Source organism: Phaethon aethereus (assembly GCF_964289735.1).
Source record: "Phaethon aethereus genome assembly, chromosome: 3".
In the NCBI taxonomy this organism is placed as follows: domain Eukaryota; kingdom Metazoa; phylum Chordata; class Aves; order Phaethontiformes; family Phaethontidae; genus Phaethon; species Phaethon aethereus.
Window position 1 is genome coordinate 82,526,262 of NC_138576.1, and position 23,392 is coordinate 82,549,653.

At 36.6% G+C, this 23,392-nt stretch overlaps 1 protein-coding gene across 1 annotated transcript in view; it reads left to right on the forward strand.

Moving 5' to 3' along the window:
- TTC13 (tetratricopeptide repeat domain 13) overlaps nucleotides 1-23,392 on the forward strand; it is a 43,958-nt gene that overhangs the window by 362 nt on the left and 20,204 nt on the right. Inside the window, exons 2-11 of the mRNA XM_081997648.1 lie at nucleotides 3,374-3,468; nucleotides 6,420-6,495; nucleotides 9,317-9,387; nucleotides 11,648-11,713; nucleotides 14,298-14,390; nucleotides 15,509-15,625; nucleotides 16,448-16,558; nucleotides 18,971-19,053; nucleotides 21,457-21,598; nucleotides 22,869-23,043. Coding sequence (XP_081853774.1) covers nucleotides 3,374-3,468; nucleotides 6,420-6,495; nucleotides 9,317-9,387; nucleotides 11,648-11,713; nucleotides 14,298-14,390; nucleotides 15,509-15,625; nucleotides 16,448-16,558; nucleotides 18,971-19,053; nucleotides 21,457-21,598; nucleotides 22,869-23,043 — 1,029 coding nt within the window. The remainder of the gene's footprint in view (nucleotides 1-3,373; nucleotides 3,469-6,419; nucleotides 6,496-9,316; nucleotides 9,388-11,647; nucleotides 11,714-14,297; nucleotides 14,391-15,508; nucleotides 15,626-16,447; nucleotides 16,559-18,970; nucleotides 19,054-21,456; nucleotides 21,599-22,868; nucleotides 23,044-23,392) is intronic.

The window sequence follows — 23,392 nt, forward strand, 5'->3', positions numbered from 1 at the left end:
TCCCCTCGCTCCTGCGGAACCGGCGGGAGCAGCAGAGGAAAGCGCGGCCGGGCCTCGCCTCAGGCTGAGGCGCTGCAGGTGGCCGGAGGGACGCTGGCCCGGGGCGGTGCTGGGTGCCGACGGCGGGTGGCTCGGCTGTACGCGTTGCTGCTGTTCAGCTGACTCATACCGAGGCATCTCTGTGTAAGCGGCACCCCCGAGTAGCACTGTGCCGTTGTGCTACTCACTGTTCCCGCTGTGGAACCGTGCGGGGGAAAAGCTCTCACCCCTGAAAAGGGTAAATCGTAGGGCCTGTGGTACCACCCGGGAGGATTCCTGTTGTCCCCCTCACCAACCTGCCAAGTCTAGCCGCTAGACTCTGCGTGCTTTTTAATCCCTGCACTCAGTAGTACGCAAACATGCCAACTCCTTGTGCTCATATAATTGCGTTGAATATGGCTTGATTAATTTTCATCTACCGTTACATATATTTTGTTGGTGAACTGGATGCTTTTCTTTAGGAGTGTCAAGTTCAGGTAGCAGATCTTTCAACTTAATTGACTTGTAATGCAGGCACAGTTATAGCTATTTGTACGTGCTGTGTATCCGTTGCATCAGGATCATGTGATTGAAGTAATCAGTTATGATCTTTGATCATGAGCATAGTGTGAATGTGCTATACAAAACTGCCAGTCTGAATCACAATGTACATGTAATGCAGATGAAGAAAAAGATTTTATCAATTCAATGCAATATAGACACTCAGCTATTTACATGATATAAAGCGATGCGTAATGACTGCTTAGCTGTCTGTAGGGTAGTTGTGTGTTCCCCGCCCCCCCCCCCGCCCTCTTATTTCATAAAGCCCGTGCTCATATCAACAATTGCTGCAGTTTCTAAGAACAATATGCAGCTAGCATAATCCACTCAAAATAACAAACTCCCTAGAAATACCTTGTTATGGGTTTCCTACATCTGCTTTTTTATTCCCCTCTGTATGGATGCCTTTGTCATCACAGCTTAAACTTCTTCGGTTAGTTTTAATCTGTATCATCTGATGTTAGGTTTACATCAGCTGGGATTTTTTGGGGCTGGTGGGAGTGGGGAGGGTGGCTACAGGGGCTGAAAGCCATGGTACGTACACTGTAAATCAGATTGTGAAAGTTGTCTCGGGTGACCATTGCTTCAAATCATTCAAGCTTAAGGATAAAACCAAAAAGACTTTCACCCAGTGTTGGGATACAATCTGTATACCGTACAAGTTAATAAATGGCAAAGCATTTGATTACATCTCTTCTGTTACTAAGATGTGAATGATTGACTCAGGATATTCCTCCAGAGATGTGTTTGGAATATGAGATTTTGTTTTAATGGTGGAAGTTGTTTTAAAGAGGCCAGTGTAATTGGGATTGATATAAGGAATTCTGCTTAAATCATCAGGTACCTCGGGTACTTTGCATACACTGGTAAGATAGCCCTTATTTACAGAACAGCATATTTACCCTGAAATAGCTGTATACCAGTTCATTCCTTGCTACTTAAATCCTCTGGCTAAATAAATTGTTACTTGCAAAAATCCCTTAAGCTCTCAGTCTTTGTTTTAGTACAGCTTCCTCAGAAGAGGATAATCTTTTTATCTCAAATAATTTCTCTTATAGCCTCCTACAAGGTCCAGGGTAATTTCTGTGGTTGGTGTTTCTACTTTTTCATAAAGTTGTTAATGAGGCAGTGTGGTACAGGTTTAACTGTAATTAACTTGCACGCAAAGGCAGATCTGTTCTTCCCTATGAGTAAAACAGTTTGTTGCCCAAGAATTGCAAGATTTGACAGGTCCTTTTCCCCCTATAGCTGGTAACAGATAGGCCAATCTTATTTTCTGCCACCTTCTTAAAAAAATTCCTTTGCTAAATTCTTTCTGCTATGCAGAAAATTATCCTGGAGGTAGGCTGTGCCTGCACCTCTTTGTTTTGGTTTGTGAAGCAAAAATTGCTCAATAAGTCCACAGCGATGGCTCTTAACTGTCACTGACTTCCAAGGACCAACACAGAACAAGTAATGTGTTAATAATGCTGCCATGTTACAGGAGCGTTTGGACAATGTGAAGACCAAAGGGCAGTGTTGAAACCTCTTACTGGCAATGCTTTTTCTGGAAATTATGGGTGGTGAGCCACTGTTCTTACAGGACTTTCTGACTTTAAACTTTGACCTTCTGCTTTTCACCATGCTTGCTTCTGTTGTAAAACTTCTCCCACCAGTTATTGTTTATGGCTCAACTTAGTTTCAAGTTTCTATTTACAGGGAGTGATTTGAGATGCTATTTTGACTTCTCTTTATAAGATGACTGTTTCTTTTTCTCTTTTAGGAGTGTGCTTGTGAGAAATGGGGAGTTAACTAACTGCAACCCTTATGTAATCAAAATATAAGAATAGCACTGCCTGTGAAAGTGAATGAGAAACACCTACTGCCCCCCAGTCTTTCAAGCTTAGCATCAAGCTTATATTTACAAACATTAGGGAAGATGATAAAATTTGGTATTTGTGACATGGAATCAAGGAGATAATACCGTTTATTTGCTTTTTCTTGTTTACTCTTGAAATATTTCAAGTTAATAGAAGCTTTAAGATCTGAAGATTTAAAAGCTAACAATTCTGTTGGGATAGCAGTTAAAGCGCCTTGTAAGTGAAGTAGTGACTTCTATAGTCTAACAATCTGGGGCGGTTTGTTGATTATTGTTGTTAGTTGTTTGTTGCCTTTGTTAAACTTTTTCTCTGCTATGCAAACAAGCTGTGTTTGACTTTTCATAGATTTGAATTAATCGTACACTTTTTGTAATGGCCGCCTTTGTAATATACCTGTGAGGACCTTTGTATACGTTTAGTCAATTACTGTCTGCTTTTTACAGTCTTTGTACCTCTGTTGCTTGGACTTCCAGCAGCAGCTCTGTATGATCCATTCCATTTACTTTCCTCTCTGGGACTAGAATGATAATTTTGTCTTTAATTTCTTGGGCCAGAGAACAGAATCATAATGCCAAATGGGGACATGTCAACCCCAAACTTTTCTTATTTGCTTTCAGCTGCCTCCCTTTTTACTCCTCCCTGCCTTTTTTTTCTTTTACCACCTTCATTTGTATTTTTTTGGTCATATATTTTTAGCCAAAAGCATAAGCAGAATAGTGATCAAACTAATTATATAAAAGCAATCACGTCAACTATTGCTTCACGGGCTGTGTGGATGCAATGCTTTGTGTGGAAAGCACTTCATGAAAGTTCTACCCTGTGGAGTGCCCAATGCAGAAGCGGCTCGGGTGAACATGAGGAAATGTGAGATATGATAGTAGAACATACATCTAACTCTTTGAGCTCCTAAAGGTATTTTCTCTCTCTTTTCACAGATTCATCATTTTTGCACTTCCATGAATCGGATTGTGACATAGGAGGGTCTTCATCTTGTGAATCTGTGCTTTCTCTCAACACAGAAAAAATTCTGGTATGCTATCAAGAATGTAATGTACAAAACAATTTTTAATAGGCTGTTGAAGTCACAGATCACTTTAACTACATAACCAGTTAGAATGAAGTTCAGGCAAATAACTACAAATAGAATCTATTAATTAGTAGTCATAGGTCCCCAAAAGGCTTAAGTATGAGTGAACTCAAGTTGCTCATGAAAGTATGGTTTCATAGTACTCCAGCATGAGTCTCTAGGGCTGTCAGCAGTTTCAGCTAATTGAAGCTTGGTGTTTCCACTGAAGGCTAACCTCACCTGGATTAGTCTGCCAATTTTTTTTTTTTTTTTTTTTATTTTTAGGGCTTAGAGGCTATGTCTGAAAAAGGCAAAGGTGCAATAGTTTTTATCTAGCTTGGCTACCTGAGGAGATTTACCACAAAATATGTGTAAGATTAGTAGTGATAGCTTGCAATTGCTACAGAAATACATTGTGCACAGGTGATAGAGTTAGAGGCTTCAGACCATATTTCACCAAATATAGAACAGACATGGTATGAGGAGAATATTCTATTGAAAGAAGAGTGTCTCTTGGTAGAGGGTTATTCTTCAAGAGGGTTATTTTGGAATTTGGAATTTCTTGCAACACTATTGTTAATCTACTGATCTTGATCAAATATAATCTTCAGTCTACATCACAACACAGGTTTGATGTTACTTCTTCAGTCCAGTAGTCACAGATATTTAAAATCTTCAAATATTTCCCATGTGAATATACAAAGAAGCCTTGGACCTTTCTAGAAATTATTGGCTATGGGGGAGTGTGGAAACAATATTTTAATTTGAAGCAACTTCTCCAAAGGTGGCATTTGGAAATAAAACTACTCTACTGCAAATCCACCAAGCCAATTAGTTAACTTGAACATTCTCCTTAGACATTACTTCATCAGATATTGGTCAGATCTTCTGTCTAGTCTAGCAGTACCAGCAATTCTTTCTAAGGCGGTGAAATGTATGTTAGCTTACTAGAGATTTCCCTGTTTCAAAAAAAATTGTTTTGAAGACGGCAACAGTTCAGCATACTGGGAGCTGGTGCTGTGACAAAAATTCTCTCATTTCTTGAAGGCAGAATGACTCACAGTTTTTGCATATTGAGTTGCAGGGTGTCTAACCTATAAGTGGATTCAGAATTTGTTGAAGTATAAATCCCTTTCCTATCCCACTCCAACAATCAAACACTATTCTGCTATTCTTTGATAATAAAACAGAGGATGTAGATGAGAGCAGGAGAAGCTGTGTGGTAATTCTTTTACTGAGTGTCACTTGCAATTCTGTAAGTCATGGGATATTAATGTAATGCCACATTCTTTTGTTTGTAGCTTATTTTCCAATAGCCTGCTTGGAATCTTGCTATATCTTATCTTTTGTCTGCAGACAGAGAAGTGTAGGCCTTTTTTGTAAGTCCACCAAGGAAGAGGTTGTGCTTTAGTAAAAGTGATTTCCCCCCCACCAAGGTTAGCTGTAAGACAATTATAGAAAATTAACATCTTGCAGAGTTAAATATTGAAGGTTGTTTTTTGAAGTAGTTTTCTGGAAATTACCTGAAGGCCATGGATGATACAAAAAGGTTGTTTTTGGAGGTGTGTTATTTGTAAATATGTATGGTCTGCAATGTAGATTTAGTTTTCTAATTGGTATACCTGTTGAACCCTGCTCATTCTTGTGCTGTTTTTTAATGGCTTTTTTCTATGAGAAAAGAACTTTTCCATTCTGTTACTGTAGGTGCAGCAGTAGGTGGAGTAATAATTCTCAGAACATTATAGTATAATGCGGAGCTCATACATGATCTCTAATTTAGTTGAAAACAAGGTTTGTAAAATCTGATTTGCTAATCATTCATACACTCCAAAATACTCAAGTTTTTAGAGAACACCAAACTTTCTTCTCATTCCTAATATTATTAGATGAACTGGGCAGAAACTGTACAAAGGGATTTGGTTGGTTACTTTTGCACTTTGTAGGTCATTGGAATGTCTGTCATGGACACAAGTTATGAGGTAACTTTTGATTGAGCAAGCCAAAAAAAGTGCAAGGGAGGAGGACAAAGAGCAGTCTCTCAGTAGAGGCAATGATGAGTTAAATATGTTCTCTGAAGTTTAACTGTCTTCTCTGAAGTTAAAAATGTATACATGTGCTGTTTAGCTGAAGCAAAAGAAGAGAACTGAGCAGTGAGAGAAGTCTGTGGTTTTTTTCCCTTCTTGCTTCCTAAAATGCTTTGGAAGACCTATTAATTAAATGAGCATTTTGTATTTTTCTAACATCAACTGCTCTGGTAGGTTTACAGTTGTCTATGGAAAATACTTGTGAAAATGAACAGAGCAGAGTTTTTCTATATTTCTGAGGGGCTGTCTGGCAGTATTGGATTCTGTAGGTGCATTATTTGGGGAACAGAAATCTTAGATGAGGCTACAGTTGGATGAACCAAGTCTGTAACTGGTGGAAAGTCATTGTTAGAAGTACAGCCTTTTTTCTTTAGTATGGCACTGTTAAGTTAAACTTGTCTTTATTGCTGGAGTGACATTCTTTTCAGTGTTTTCTGCAGTACCCTTCCCTTTGTAGGAGACAAAAGAATAATTAATGGGGTATAGAGTATAGATGTTTCTATGAAGTAGCATGTGTCTAAGACTTCCCAAACTTCATGTTAAGTAGATGTAATGTAGAAACATCAGCCACTCATAAAATGCTGATGATGTCCTTTCATCTGAAAGGCTTGGTTAGTGTTACGTTAGAGAGGATAACAGCAGCACGTGATTGAAGAGCGATTTTTCTCCCTGTGGAAGACTAAGAATGAATTTGTTTTCAGTTACTTTGAAGCAATTACATTAATCTTCACTCTTTGATCTACGGCATTCTCTTAAGCTTTTAAGACATGGGTTTTCTGTTAAATTCTTTACTGTTGTTTGCTGAACACTTAAAAACATGATGTTTTACAGAGTCAAGCGAAGTTGCTTGCAGAGCAAAAACGATTTCCATTTGCTACTGATAATGACAACACAAATGAAGAATTGGGTAAGATGCCTTATATAAGGTTTGTGCAGGTGAATTATGTGCTAATTATTAGCACTGAATGTTTTGAAACTGAAGTCATGATTCCTTAGTGATACATTAATTTTAAAGTGATCCTAATAAGCCTGAAAATACAGTGAGTTTTCTCTGGTCACACAAAGAAAGTACGTATCTCTCTTCCTAAAAATCCTTTCTGCTTTGCTCACTAGAATTCTTCACCATGTTTGCTTAAGCAGGTGTTCAGAAAGCATTTTGATTAAATCCTCTTAAACAGTCTCAACTCCTTTCTGCTTCCCTTTTTCTGTCATTATTGAGGAGTAAAACTATTCAAACATCCAGAAAATTGTACCAGTGGAATATGCTTTCTATCAAGCATAGATTTTGGATCTGTCTTCCCCTCCCCACACATTCTTCCCATCAATGCTTCTAGGTGGCAGGAAAGCTTTCTGAATTATGTCCTTATACAGACTGCTACTTGATATTTTTTCAAAGCACACTCAGCACAGAAAACGCAGGCATTTCAAATAAAGCAACAGGAAATACTTTTCTCAAAAACACCTGAGGAAGGAGCTACTTGCACTGCTTCTCCAAGCTGGTATACTCTATAGGAAGCAGAAGTATTATGAGACAGCAAAGAGATTGTTGAGGATGTATGTCAAGGAAGGCAGCAGACTGTCTTTTGTATAAGAGCAAAGGGAGGCTTTACTCATAAGTTGTCTAATGAAATTGAGTACAATTTGAGTAGGTTTTTTTCTGACATAATTAAAAACCTTCACAGGTTTATCCAGGAAAATTTAGAGGCTTAATCTTTTTTCATATTCCTAGCATACTTAATTATGTTCATACAATCCTGCAGGGAATACTGAACGTCCATCCAGGAGAAAATATTTGATGCTTTTAGTATCTGCTCTGTAGACTCAGAAGACTATGCCAGAAGGTCCCTGTCCTCATGTTTGGCCTGTAGGCTGGCACCTACCTACCCACTTTATTTCAAGTATGTCATGGTGTGAGCCTGGGTCCTTCTTGTTTGTGCATTTTACTTTTAACTGTTTTGAGGAAAAGCAGTGTCAAATGTATGGAGCTTTCTGAAGCAATGTTGGTACCCAAATACTATTGTTAACCCCTAGATTTTTCATAATAAAGTATGTACTTGTATTTTTGTAGTATTTAATTAAAGATAAAAAGATTAATCAAAGAGATAAAAAGAAGCTGATGCTGTATCAGTTGCCAATCACTTGCCATAGTTTTCAGACATAGTCTACAATGTCCTGCACTTTGCCAAGAGTCTTGGATAAACAAAATAAACTCATCAGCAAGACAATGAGTCGTCTTTGTCTTGCTTCCTCTGCTTTTTTCCTTAATACTGGCATGGTTGAGTTGACTTTGTGCCAACTGCTTTCTGTTCTGGGACTGGAACCGTAAAGATAATACTAAGAACTGTGTAGTCTTGGAGGAGAAAGAAAGGAGGAAAATTCAAGGGCTCTTGAACCTGTCTTTCATTCTGCCAATTTTCGTTCCATTTTTGGCAATGCTATGTATCTGTACCAAGTGAAGCTTTTTATGTATTTAGAAAAAAGCTCATATTGCACACAAATGCTTCCTTTTGCATAATAGAAGTGCTCCAAGAATGAGGCAAGCTCTGGGCTAAATACATTTCCTATTTCTCTGTCATTTAACTTTTTTCCTCCTTTAATGGACAGTGCTTAGTGACACTGCCAAAACAATGTGTCTCTGCCTGTATGAAAGATTAAGTGTCTGCGTCCTATTAAAAATACCTTTGTTCTAACTGGCTTATTTGTATCTTCTCATGCTTAAGTAAATAATTAAGCCAATAGGTGCCTCTTCCATTCTGTTTGGATGGCTGCTAAAACTCATTACAAGTGTGGGGAAAGGTAGATCCCCGCTCTTAGTTCCGCTGTCAGCAGTTCATGCAAACTGCATGGGGAAAAGTTGTACTTTACCTTTCGTTGCTCTAGTCTGCAAGGTACTTATTTTTTGTGGCCAGGGTAGACAGACCTGAGTCCAGAGTTAAGAACTGTGAGAGATTAAAACATGCAAAATGAAACAACCGTGACATATTTAGCTGGCAGAACTGAACTTCAGTCATGCAAGCACAACCACAGCTTTCCAGTCTTGTGACTTGACTGTATTTTTATATCTTGTGGAGGTTACAGGAAGATGTTTCTAAAACAGTGGTCTGTTTCTTCTTCAAATGCTTGGCTTCTACTCCAAAGCGGGGAGGATATCCAAGAACTTTAAAGCTTTTCATAATTTTAACATGAGTAAAGTTTCTGTAGTTTTTCAGTTTCATTTTTATAAACAATGGAATGACTTTAGTTGTAGTTTTTCTAGATAATTCAGATGAAGGAAAAACTAATTATGAGCTAGTGAAGTTTTAGCAAAATGTGTACAAACAAGTACAATCAGATGTTCTGTAATGGAATTATCAAAAGAAGTTAGCCAGGCTCACTTATAATTGAGAAAGCATCTAGAGCTACTAAATGGGATCATGGTACCTTTCCTGGTCTTAAGTACTTTAGAAGCAAACATGGACCCTTTCCTTAACAACTTGCAAAAAGGAGAATAAAAAAACGCAAACAAAATCCAAAACCAATTTTGATGAGCACAGTATGAACTGAATAATTAATGAATGCTAGGTAATGATTGAGGGAAGTAATGTAAGTGGCAGTTCAGAAATCATTTGACTTACTTAAATCTTCAGTGCAATATAGGAACTTACATTTTACAATTTGGTTGTATTTAATATATTTTAAAAACCCCAACTTTTTTTTCTGTTTTATTTACATTTGTAATTTTTTGTTAGCAATTGCTTACGTGTTGATTGGCAACGGCTTGTATGATGAAGCCATACGACATTTTTCAACAATGCTGCAGGTAAGTTTTCTGTTTAGACCCCTAAAAAATCACTTTATGAAATTATCCATTACAACATATGACTTTTACTAAAACAAGGATTCAGTTAAGGATTTTAAAATAAGTGTAATTATTGTATGAAAGTAATTATTCTATTATTTGTTCATTTTTTTCCATCCAAACATAAGCATACTCTTAAAATCAGGTGATTCAGTATCTTGGTTATGTGGTGAGTATTTTCGTCATCTATAGGAATGAACTTTTTGTGGCACTTTGATGAAAAAGAAAAGCATCTTCATAAACCTGACCTGTGAAAAATTGAAGTTCCTTTAATTGGCCTCTTCATGTGTAGGCTTAGATATTTTAATGTGGATTTTTTTGGGGCAGCAGTTAGCATGTTGCCACTAACATCAGAAAAAAACCTGACAGCGATCAGCTATTGCTAGTGGCAAGTACCACATTGCTTTCACAATGTTAAATGATTTTGTATGCTAAGTTTATCCTTCTTCAGTGGTAAGTATTTGAGTTTAGTAAGTAACTAAAATGTAACTAATGCTTCAAGATATTTTTTTTTTTTTCTGACCAAGGTAAAGCATTCAGAATCTTCTATGAAGTAGAAGGTAGCCAGCCACTTTTAAAACAAAACCAACCTCAACAGTTTCAAAGCTTCAACTAAAGCTAGAAGTCTGTATTCTTATGGCTAGGAACCTGCAACTACCAGAAGCATGGACCTGCTTTTTGGTCTAAACTGGTTGCAGTGCACAAATGCAACCTGAAAATTATACTGCAAGTACTATAATGTATTTTTTTTTAAACTCAGACGTCCTATGGCTCATACTTAATTTGGGAGACAGTGTGGCAATTCAATGGAATTATTCCAGGGAATTTACCAGGAGACCTTGGGTTTTTGCTGGGTTTTTTTTTGTTTGTTTGTATGCATTTTTTAGATGTTTGGAGATCTCTGTCTTTGATTTGTATTTAACATGAGGAATGATTTTTTTTTTTTTTTTTTTACCCTGATGAAAAATCCTGTTTCAGAAACCACTGGACTTGCATAATGTTTCCTGACTTCTCTTTATTAAGAAGGAAACTTAATGTAAGTGAAAATAAGCAAGATACAGTGACTGTAGAAAGAGATTGAGAAGTGTGTATATAATAGAGTTACTTTGCAATGCACACATCTCGGTTGAAATTAATATCATGCTTATTGTATGCCTGAAAGGCTGTAAAGTGGTTATGATTGTTCACACTGTTTTCCATAAGGCAATTTTGAATACATATAAAGTGAGTATTAAAACATGTAACAGAACAAAGCAGCCTTGCTTAGCCACTGTATTAAAAGTAGGGAAGTTACCTGAAGTTGATGTTGCCAAATGTACACTTGGAATCAGCTCAATGCAAGCTGCCAGCATTTGTATGCCACATATCTGTTGTTTTTTCAATGACAGAATTTGGCAGTTGTCCCAGTTAAATGAGACCAGGTCTGTGCTACAAACTTTTGTAGCACAGCTGTGTTGGTTACAGGTGTGAAGATGGTGTGATTCCCGGCTGTTTTTCAGGGAAACTGACTGCATAGGCATTGTTGCACCAAGAAAACCAGTTTTGCTGTTTTAGTTCTTCAAATTTTGATGGTAAACCGTGGCTGGAGTAAATAACATTGAAGAAGAAGTCGATTCACTATGTAAGATGCATACCCTTAAGTGCCTGAGTTGGGAAGCCAGGGACTTAAATTTAATCCCAGGAAGGTTTGTTTGAATGTTGCAGAACTGTTTTGGGAGAATACCTCTAGTTTTAGTTGCTGCCTGGATATAAATTTCATCAGGATGTCATAATATTCTGCTTTCTCATTTTAAATCTTAAGTTTAAATTATGAACAAAACTAGCTTTGAATGGCTGAATTGTATTTATTATCACTTCAGTGACATTAGACAAAAGAAGTCATATAATTACCAATAAGGTTACAAGTAATGAAGTGTGGACAACAGACTATACTAATGTATACATAGCTTCTGATAGGTGGTCACCGATGCTATAACTGCACTCTGTTTAGCTCACTTTCCAGACAAATACTCCAGAACAATTCCTGTGAATTGAATTGGAAGTTGTGAGCATATGAAAGTATTGATTGTAATACAATCAATTTCTTTGCCTGACAGCTGTGGTTGTTCATTGCTTACTGCTTAAGAACAGCAAGAATTAAATACATATTGAAGAAAGATACCTTTTTTGAAAGAAACACAAAACCACAACTGATTATTGTATTCATTTTTAATCTTAACAGGAAGAACCAGAGTTGGTTAGTGCAATTTATGGACGAGGGATAGCATATGGAAAAAAAGGACTACATGTGAGTAGATAATTATTTAAATTAATAGCTGACTGAATTATTTGAATCCAAACTATAAGAAGGCCTATAACAGGAAGGAGCTAGACTGACTAGAACTTGATAGGTACATTGCAAAGTCTTTGTGCTGTCCTACTTTAATGATGTGTCCATCCCTTGGTAGGTGCTCCATAACATAGAGGGATCTAGTGGATCATACTGCTCAAGCCATGGGCACATTTGCTTTGTGGGACTGTGGAAATAAAGCAGCATGAAGCAAGGGTGCCAAAGGAGAACATAGGCACAGTTGAGAGTGTTGGATAGTATGGCTGGCAGCTACAGCCACTTGAAAGAGTTATCTAAAAAGATAACAGGCAGTATCTTGCCTCTGAGAGGCAGGTTTATGAAGTCCCACTGAATTTGTCTCCACATCTAGTTTGTATTTGGAAACAAAAAAGTCTTTTTTTGCAACTTCGAAACATCATCAACTCTTGCAATCCAGTAGGCTTTGTGTTGCTTCTTGATTGCCTATGCCTCTTGATACATATACTGCCTTGAATTTGTTAAAAAAAATTCAAAGTTAAATTACTTAGTTACAGCTGACTGCTCAATTTTGTGAGCAAAAATAAGTTTAAAAGTAGACTATAGTCCTTGTAGTTTGAGTTTTTGGCCTATTGAATCGTGAATGAAAGGTTGCTGGAATTCTAGAAGAAATAGTAGTTGAATAATTCCTTGAAAATTTCCCTTTTGCAGAATATTTAATTCTTTAGTGGTGCTGATGAGTGCTTGAGGTCTGTATTGGGTTTGCATATTTTGGTAGCGGTGGAGGTTGCAGGAATGGCTTCTGTGAGAAGTTGCTAGAAGCTGCCTCTGTGTCCAATAGAGCCAGTGCTAGCTGCAAGATGGACCTGCCGCTGGCCAAGGCTGAGCACATCAGTGATGGTGGCAACACCTCTGGGATAATATATTTAAGAAGGGTGAGGGGGGAAACAGCAGGCAGCATTTGCAGCCAGAGAGTGGAGTGAGAATATCTGAAAACAGCTCTGCAGACACCAAGGTCGGTGAAGAAGGAGGGGGAGGAGGTGCTCCAGGTACCAGAGCAGAGCAGGTCATGGTGAGGCAGGCTGTCCCCCTGCAGCCCATGGAGTTCCATGCTGGAGCAGGTATCCACCTGCAGCCCGTCGAGGATGCCATGCCAGAGCAAGTGGATGCCCGAAGGAGGCTGTGACCCCATGGGAAGCCTGTGCTGGAGCAGACTCCTGGCAGAACCTGTGGCCCCATGGAGACAGGAGCCCAGGCTGGAGCAGGTTGGCTGGGAGGACTTGTGACCCCGTGGAGGACCCACGCTGGAGCAGTCTGTTCCTGAAGGACGGCACCACATGGATGGGACCCAGGCTGGAGCAGTTTGTGAAGAACTGCAGCCTGTGGGAAGGACTCAGGTTGGAGAAGTTGATGGAGGACTGTCTCCTGTGGGAGGGACCCCACGCTGGAGCAGGGGAAGAGTGTGAGGAGTCCTCCCCCTGAGGAGGAAAGAATGGCAGAGACAGTGTGTGATGAACTGATCGCACCCTCCATTCCCCATCCCCCTCCGCTGCTTGGTGGAGAGGTGGTAGAGAAATCAGGGGCAAAGTTGAGCCTGGGAAGAAGGGAGGGGTGTGGGGAAGGTGTGTTAAGATTTGGTTTTAGTTCTCATTATCCTGCTCTGATTTTGATTGACAGTAAATTGAACTAATTTCCCCAAGTTGAGTCTGTTTTGCCCATGATGGCAATTGCTGACTGATCTCTCCCTGTCCTTATCTCGATCCACAAGCTTCTCATTTTATTTTCTCTCCCCTGTCCAGCTGAGGAGGGGGAGTGATAGAGCAGCGTTGGTGGGCACCTGACATCTAGCCAAGGTCAACCCACCACAAGGTCCCTTATATTTGCATGTTTTTAACACCAGCATGAGTTTGTTTTCTCAGTTCAGCTAGATGTTGAGACAGCTCCACTTTCAAGACACAAAGATGATGTTAAGCACATGCAAAATTTCTTTGCTTTGAAAAAGAAGAAAAAGATCAGTGAAATCTAATACAGAACTTGCTATCTAACCAGTTTGGATTTTTTTTTTTTCTATTAAGTAAGTGCTTCCATCCTACAGTTTGAGGACAATATAAAAATTTAGATAGGCAAGATGCTGATGTTATCAACCCATTCACCAGTACTGCTTGGATTAAGTTACAGGCAGTACTGATGAAAATACTCGTGGGTGAGAGTATGCGTATGTGTTGGAGTTCATATAAGAGCTTGAGCTAGCTTTGCTGCCAAGAAAGGTATCTATGGAGCTGTAAACCTAATGTTTCTTCACAGTTATGTTAATAAATTATTAGAGGTACAGCACAAAGATGATGTGTACAAGCAAAGTTTTTCTTGTTTATAGCAGATAGGTGGACTTTTTTTCAGCTCTTTGTACAATACTGCATCTTAATGTTACTAGCAAAAGTGTGAAGGGCTTTTAATGTAAACTGATGCACTTTCAGAAATTTGAGCAGTGTAGTTGTCCTTCAGTCTTCAGAGTATATTACTTTAAGTATGCACAGTTGTTTACCTTGTTTATTTTTCTCCTTTTCAGGATATGAAAAATGCTGAACTTGCTCTGTTTGAGCTCAGTAGGGTGATTAGTCTAGAACCAGATCATCCTGAAGTTTTTGAACAGCGAGCAGAAGTAAGCATTTTTTCCTCTTCAGATTGTTGTAGAAGTTGCAATTATACAGTGTTTTCAAGTATTTCTTCACCGATTTAATGACTAAAGCTCTTATCTGTGTTTTTCTGTGAATGTTCCTCCTTTCTTTTAAAATATACATATTTGCTCTCAAACTGTAATTTGTGGAATGTTTATTTTGAAAATGAAACATACACCATATGGAGTTACTATAGCGAATAGAACAGTATATATTATGTCTAAGTGTTTAGTTTTTGATGTACTGTATAGCAAGATCATGTGTGTGGGGGGGTTTAATATAATGCATCAAAATATCACTTGAACCTTACTGTTTGCACTTAGTGTCACCTTAGTAAATTTGTTAGGACTAGTTGGTAAAATGCCAAACTTTTAAAGGATTAGATTTTAATCAAAAGTTTTGGTTTTATATTCATGCGTATAAGTTAAATATCATTCAGATACACAGATATTTTTAATTTTGAAAATCATGTTTTGTTTTGCCAATTAAATTACAGAAAATGGATTTCAAGAAGCAGCTTTGTAGACAAATCAAAAGGATAAATATTTATTAAAGTCAGTATACTGTATAACAACTGCCATAATATGAAATTGTAATTCACAATTTTCATTTTTTTTAATGATTTGTTAATACATTTGTTAATAACCTTGATCAAAAAAATGTGAAAGGCATTCAAATAACTGGAAAATAGGTTTTCCATTGGGGGAATTATTTTGTCAAAATAAAGCTGTTTATGAGACTACTTTAATTACATTTTCAGTTGAATGTGATGAAATAACTTGAAATAGAGTATTTTGCTTTGACTGACTTGTTTTTATTTGGAATACTAGGTTTCTGCAAGTGTTTTTGGTGAAGTTCATGTACACTGATGTTTTTTGTTTTGGTTTGTTTTTTTTTTTTGAGAAAGATGCTTTCAGATTTTCCCTTTGATAGGGGTTTAAAAGCAATAAATATTGAAACTTATAGTAGAACTTTCCAACCTGTTCTAGCAAATACAGTTACTCTGTTACAGCTAAAACTGAAAAAGAATAATCATCATATTTCCAAAACAAATCTATTCAGCCTGTTTGCTCTAAACTATGTTTTTGTTTTATACTCTTAGATATTGTCCCCACTAGGACGAATCAGCGAAGCATTATCTGATCTCACCAAAGCTATTCAGCTACAACCATCAGCACGGCTCTTTAGGCACAGAGGTACCCTGTACTTCATATCTGAGGTTAGTGGATTTTGGGGATTCTGTTTGGTTTTGATTATGTGGATGCTGTTGATTTTATTTTGTTGTTTGTGTCAGTTGTTGCTTTAGTTCAAGAGCTTCTTTCCTATTTAAATTAAAAAACAAAATAACAACAAAAGCCCTGATTTTCCTGTAGTTGACTTTCTGATAGTTCAGAGATGTTCAAGTATTTAATCTGCATATGTATTGAATGCAGAGAACCAGAGGGCACGTACCTTACATGCACATCTCAGATTGTTCTGTGTGTTTGAGGAGTAGGACATGGATACAAGAATTTGACTTGATTTATAAACTGCAGCTGCATTTAAGGAGTATTGTTAAATGCCAGTCTAAGAAGAAAAAGTTAAGTATGCCAAGGCATACTTAACCCCTCCCCTTGCCCCTGCACAAAAGCCAAATCAACCAATGCTACAAAAATTTTAACATCCTATTTTGCTATGTAACCTGTGTGTGTTCTTCTTATGCTTTAATGTAAAACAAGTAACTTTATCTTCAAAGATTGTGTGAATACTAAACAGCTGATTTTGCACTTATTCTTCTGATCTCACTCTGTTGGTTTCCAGCTACTTTTCCTCTTACTTTGCTATGTTTTATATAGCACTTGCTGTAAAAGTTGGAAGTGTATTGTGAACTCCTTATTCTTTGATATTCTGACTGGCAGTTGACAATCATTGCTGCTTAGCCCTGAGACTGACTTCGTATATTAAACAAAATTCTGTAGTTTACTTTTATGAAAATAAAAGTATGTATTCCTATTTTTTTGTATAGTGTTTCCTCTGTCATCTAAACTCTACTTTATCACAGGATTATGCAACAGCCCACGAAGATTTTCAGCATTCACTGGAACTGAACAAAAATCAGCCTATAGCTATGCTTTATAAAGGCTTAACCTTTTTTCACAGAGGACTTTTGAAGGTAAAGTTATATTAAATAATAGTTCATGTAGAATGATACCCTTTATTTGAAGCTACTTCTGTAAAATTGTAGAAATATCCTAAGTGTTGATACATATTTTCTCTCACATAAGGAAGACTTCTTAAAGCAAAAGAGTGCAAGAAAAATGAAAAAGTGCCATTGCTGACTGTAGTACTTCATGGTATGACATGTAAATACTGCTGGTCTTGCTGGATCTTGGTAAATCAGTGATAACTGACATGTTTATGCAGTACGTCGAAAGACGTTTGTATTTGACACCTCTGCTAATATCTGTATGGTTTTATTCAAAATTTGTTTCCATGAAATGGGGACTTCCTAGGTATTGTGAAGGGGAAAGGTATGAAGAGGAATATAGTTTTAAAATCTTCCTCCAATGAGCTAGAAGGTAATCAAGGAAACTGCCGATAGAGCCCTGTGTCTGTGCATGTGTATTTCAGTTATATGTTGATTCTGAAATGCTTGTATCTAAATTGAAGGAACATAGTTGCTCTCTCAGATTCTAAAAGCAGCAGGGAAGTAAGTTCTTCCTGTGCTTTTTTAAATGTTTCACCATTTTCTGACTCAAAACTTCTCAGTTTTAGGTGTAGTAATATTGCACCTGTTTTTTGCTTGAAAAGTATTTGGAGAAACTCTCCCCTCAGAAAAACTACACTAGTAATTGGGCACGTTGTCTGAAATCCTCAGTTTGAAAAGTGAGGATGCAACTATGTGATCCCGAAATTCCAACAGAGTGGAAGCTTTTTTTTTTTTTTACCCTTTAGTAACAGCTTGGGATTCATTAGGGGTTGTATGCAAAAAACCTGACAGAACCTGGGGACAACCCAGGACTCCTGAAGTTCAGCCCAGTATCTTTCATGGGTCACTGCATGTTTTGGTTTTTTTCTTTTTTTTTTTAGCAAACAGGCGACTTCTCCATTTTCCTGGTACCCAAGCTGGTATTTTTTTTCCACACTCTCAGTGTATGTTGTGAGAACTTCAGGCTGTCATTGAACTTATTGTCTGTATCTTATTGTAGACAAATGAGTTACTGCAAATAATAGTCTGATTGAATTTCTGATTTTTGGTGTAGGCGGCAGAGAGCCCAGAAAGTGATGGTGTAAATATAACTGACAAGGATAAACAATGTCTCAGTTTGCAAAATAGAAGCAATGTTTTCTTCTTTCTGATATGCAGATCAACACATTTCTGCAGTACCACCTCCTTCCCCCCAATTTCTTTTCTCAAAGGAAGTGCCTTCCCTCTCTAATATTCAAGTTCTGAGAGACTGTGACTGAGTGGCTTTTCATCCCCAGATATATCTTAGCTTCTAGTCAGGTTCAGACTGCCTCTTAAAAGGAAGGCTATACAAGTCACCTTTAGGTTTTACTAGGCTTGCTGAAAACTGAGATTTGGGGTGAGGGTGGGAGAGTGTTCATCTTTGAGTGAAAGGAAATTGTTGCTTTTGGGAATAATCTTCTCAGATGTAAAACTTATCTAAAGGACATGAGCCTATCAGTAATGGTAGATGATTATCTTCTATTTTTGTTCAATAGATATTTTTGTGCATGTTGTAATGCTCAGAATAGATTTGACAGTTTTTCTGAATAAGAATCTCTAAATTGACTGAAGATAGTAATGATTCTTTCCTTACAGCATTTAATTTCTTGCACTACAGACTTAAAGATACTCTTCAGGCATTCCTTCATAATATAAAATAGTTGATTATCCCATCCTTAATTCAAAGTCTCAGTACTGCATTTGCCAATTTATATAGCCAGTCCAGTTTAAAAGTCTGAGTTCTTAATCAAATCCTTTGAAGTAGATTGGTTTGAATGTATGTGTATAATTATTTTTAGCTGTTTTATTTTTATTATGTTTTCCTCATAGCAACAGTACACGCTGTTGTGTGAAGATGTTCACTTATTCTGTAATTCCTCAATAGAGTGTTTGCTAACTGTGCAACTAACACAGAATACAATAAACCAATGAAAAGAAGAGTATAGATTTGAAGGAGTCTTTTTGGACTGCAAAAATTAGGAGGGGTATTATGAATGAAGGAAGACTCTAAGGAGAGACTGCTTTGCCTTAGGGACCAGACTGAGCTTTGAAAGCAAGCTCTGAAGGGATTTAATCTCTGAATTCTATTAAAATGCTAAAAGAATTGCTCATTCCCATAGCGTATTAGACAAAGGAATTACAGCTAAATCTGTCATTACCATAAAAAATGCTGCAATATTTCATTTGTTCTATGATGATTATTACGCTATAGGTTTTGTAATAAATTCATGCTTTGTTTGTTCCTTCCAAAGGTTTTGACAAATGATTGTAAATCCATGGCTAGTAACTACTGAGGATGCTAAAATTAAAACGAATCCAGTAAGTGACATATTTTTCTGTTGGTGTCTTTTGTAGGAAGCCATTGAATCGTTCAAAGAAGCTCTGAAACAGAAAGCAGACTTCATAGATGCATATAAAAGTCTGGGGCAAGCCTACAGGTAATTGCATTAGAAATAGTTTTAAATTTTGTTTTCTGAGTGTGTTCTTTAAAACATATCCTTTAAGTTTTACACATTTGTTACAAAACTGTGCAGAATCGTATGTGTATTTGGTAGCTCCTACAACCAGTATGGCTATGTCAGGATATGTTCAATATAAATAATTTCTAGGTTTGCTTTGTATTTTTAATTCATTCTCCAGTAGCTCTTTGTGTCCTCAACACTCAAAGGTTAGGTAGATGGCAGTTTTCAGTAAGATGTGTTTTAGGTATGCTAAATGATTTTTAAATGATGGAAATGTTTAATATGAACTGTTGATTAATATGCTCATTAATTGTCATCTGAGATTACTGTGCTACTTAAATTTATGAAAAAACTCATTGCATAGTGCGTATCATTTTATAGAACTGCTAGATCCTCTATCAATTAATCTCTCGCCAAAAAGATTTCCAGTTCTGAGAATTTAGCTAATTTCCTGTTAAGGGTATTTTTTAATATAGACATGTAGGTTCTTACCCATTAATCAAATAATTTTAAAAATAGCAATCTCTATTTAGTAATGTAACTGGTCACTCTTTTCTTTTTTTAATTTGCATTAAAGATAAAATAATTATAGTTGGATAAAATGTATTACTTTCAAGGTGGTCTGCAGATAATTACTGAGGAAAAAAGTACATGCAGCTCGCATATAACAAGACAAGAACATAACAGTCGGCAACTGAATATCTCTGCCCATTGTAGTTCTTTTCCCAACCAGCTGTGTCTTGTCAGCTGTTTATTTCTGTTTTACATTTTTATTTTTTGGAAAGGACTGATCTACAGCATAAATCCTGCTGCAACACAAATGGCTTTTGTGTAGCAAGGGTTAAGTTGGGTAAGGTTGGTGTGCAAGCATTACATGATCATGTCCTCTTTTTCTTCAGGCTTTATGCTTCCTTCAGCATACAGAACATGCAATATTCACTGAAGGCAATGTCAATTAAATTTGTTGTTGTTGTTATTCTTTGCTTTGTGGACTTGTACCTTATTTACCATAGTATCTAAATTCTGAACTCAGTGTAGACTCACTGATTTCGTCATGAGTTTGTCTGTGGTTCTTGTGTGCTTCCCTCTCTCTGTCCCCTGCCTCCAAAAGCTCTCTGATCCTCAGGAAATAATAGAAGGAGGAATGTAAAGAAATCTACCTCTTCCTTTTTTAAATTTTTTTTTTAAACTTAAGGTACAAAGCACAACTATTGTTGACTCTTCTAACTGCTCAACGGTTAGAGAAGGCCAGAAGCTGAATAGAGCATGTTTAACAACTGTGGACACTGTAACTAGTGACCAACTATGAAAAGTCTGAATTACTTTCCCATGAACACTCAGACCTTAAAACAGGCAGAAATAATAACTTCATTTCTCCAGGGCACTGTTAACTTCAGCTGTCAAATTTTTCTTTCTTTCTAAAATCTTGTATTTTAAGTTCACGTTTGCTTTCTTCTGCATTAAATAAGTTTCACATACAAAGCTAAAAAATACCTTTTAAAGAATTCTTTTTATTGTGCAATTAGACAATTCTGAGTCTGACTTGTACAACATGAGTTACAGTATTTTACCTGTTAATTCTTGCATTGAATCTAGTGATCTCGGTGTTTGTGCATTTATCTGAAATTAAAGAGCTGTGATTAATCACTGTTCTGTCTAAAAATTCTTTTTGGCAAAGGTATTTAAAACTAGTAAATCTTGTTTCTTTTTTCTAGTGTTACTCTTGTTTAGATTAATTTAATCTAATGTAATTTGATGTGGAAAGAATTTCATTATCTTAAACTTAAAATGTCAGTGTACTGGATAAAAAAATTGAAGAAAAATAAAGTTGTGTAATATTTCTGTTTTATTTTTTTCATGGTAGTTTCTCTGTGGCTATTTTTACTAAAAGCTGTCCTGCACGTGGAGTAATTCCAGTCAATACGTTTTTAGTTAGGTTCAACTTTCAAACACCATATGCTTTGTTCTTACTCAGTACTTAGTGTGTTTTTAAAAACATATTTATATTTAGAAGTTAAAAAGACTTGTCATAGATAGTGTTTTCCAAGAATGCTTTCTGTGGAAGTTTTGTTTCTTTTTGTTTCTGAAGAAATACCATAGGTATGTGTTTTTATGGTTTATGTCCACTGAAGATTGTGAAGATTTGTGGTCTTGTGGGGTTGTATGTCACAGTATGCATTTCTGGGAGTAAAAAACTCCGTGTGGCTGTTTTGTTATTACCACTGAAGAACAGTTGCAGAATTACTGCTTTTTCCATTAGTACTGGGTTCCTTTTTAATGATATGCCCTTTGGATGCATTAAAACAACTTTTAGCAAGTAATTTCATTGTCACTGTTGCCTTCTATATTCTTCACTTTCCGCTTTATGGAATCGCCTAGAGAACTTGGCAACTTCGATGCTGCTACAGAGAGCTTCCAGAAGGCTTTGCTCCTAAATCAAAATCATGTTCAGACGTTACAGCTCAAAGGAATGATGCTTTATCATCATGGTAGCTTAGATGAAGCATTAAAAAATTTTAAGGTAAGCAGGCCCTAAGTAAATAGAAAATTAAAATGTTTTAACAAGGACTAGTATTCAACAAGTGCAGTAACATGGAGAAATGTCAAATTTTTTAATTCTGAATGTGTGTGTGCATTTAAACTAGAAATTTTTTTTGTGAAGTCTGTCTTAAAAAAGATGTATAAAACCTTGCAGTTTTTAATTAAAAATGGAATTTTGCTAAAACTAAGATGCTTCCTCTAACTGTTTTGTGAATTTCTAAAACAAAGCTCTGGTTGAAAAGTTTTATCTGTTTTTTTTAAACTGGTAATTTTGTTCTTGCTAATATTTTGGTTCTTTTCTTTTTTATATCTGATGGAAGAAAGAATGTAGTTGTCGTCGTAATTTTAAGCTTAAAATAAGCATACAAACTTACAATATTTATCTAATTTTTCTGAAGTACTTTCTTTGTTTTGAAAAACCCAGAATATGTTGCAATTTATTAAGGTTGAAAAAATGTGTGTGTTTCCATAGGTAAACAAAATCTTGCCTCTCTCCATTGGCATTAAATAACGGCCTCATTTTGTAGACAGAACAATAATAGCATATGTTAATCATGTGCCGTATCCTTAAAACAAGGAATGAAATAAGATGTGGAAACAATTGCATCCCTTTCTGAATGAGTGTGTCCTTATCCCAAGGAGAACACTTCATGTGCATTATTACGTATTCACCTTCTATAACACAATTTTCAATTACACCAGTATCTACAAAGATATTTCAAATTTTAAGATGGAGATGCTCTTCTGAAGACATGTAATTGCTTGAAGAATCAGTACATCAATTTTGAATGATAAATATGAATTTGCTATATATTTAACATAGAGTAAATAGTTGACTAACATAATGAAGTGTACTAATGCATGAACTTGCAAGATGTGGATGGAAGAAATGGCACGATATGTATGTTGAACTAGCCCAAAATGACTTGTTACTAATATTGTCAGGAGTATGTTTTTTTCTAGTTTCAGTCAACTAACGTTGAAACTTCTGTAGTGCTAATGTCATTAGAGCAAACATGATCTATTTTCATAACAATTAAAGTGTCATCAGAGGCATATTTGCATATTTTTTCTTAGATTTGCTAGCAGTTTAAGTGCTCGGCATCATTTGAAAGAAAATTGTGATGGAAATGGATCTTAATAAACAGTAAATCTTTTCATGCAGGTCTTCTGACCAAACAGGTTAGTTTATCTGAAGATACTCATTCTCCCTCTTGGTTTATGGGTGCTTTGTTCCTTTAATCTCCTAGAGGTGTCTACAGCTAGAACCATACAATGAAGTGTGCCAGTACATGAAAGGTCTCAGCCATGTTGCAATGGGACAGTTTTACGAAGGCATAAAAGCTCAGACTAAAGTTATGTTAAATGATCCTCTACCGGGTCAGAAGGCCAGCCCAGAATATCTGAAAGTGAAATACCTCCGAGGTAAGATGGAATTGTGGTGTGTTTGGGGTTTTTTTTAATTTTCTTAAATCCTTTGAGAACCCTAAAAGTGCAAGCACACTTGTAGCTATGGGCATTTTAAAGAACCATTGTACATTCTCATGGACACTGGTGAGTATGTCTGTTTTTAAAAAAAGTACACTGATTCTTATTTGTTCATACAGTTAAAAACTAGGACCATAAGTGAAATATACTTTCTGTACAATGGTAGCGTGTTGTGATAGTTAGTTGAAATAGACTTATTTCTGTCTTGGAAATTAGCTAATAGAAAAATTAAATTATCTAAGAGTAATAACTTATTAAAGTCATGTTGGATAACTGACAAACATAT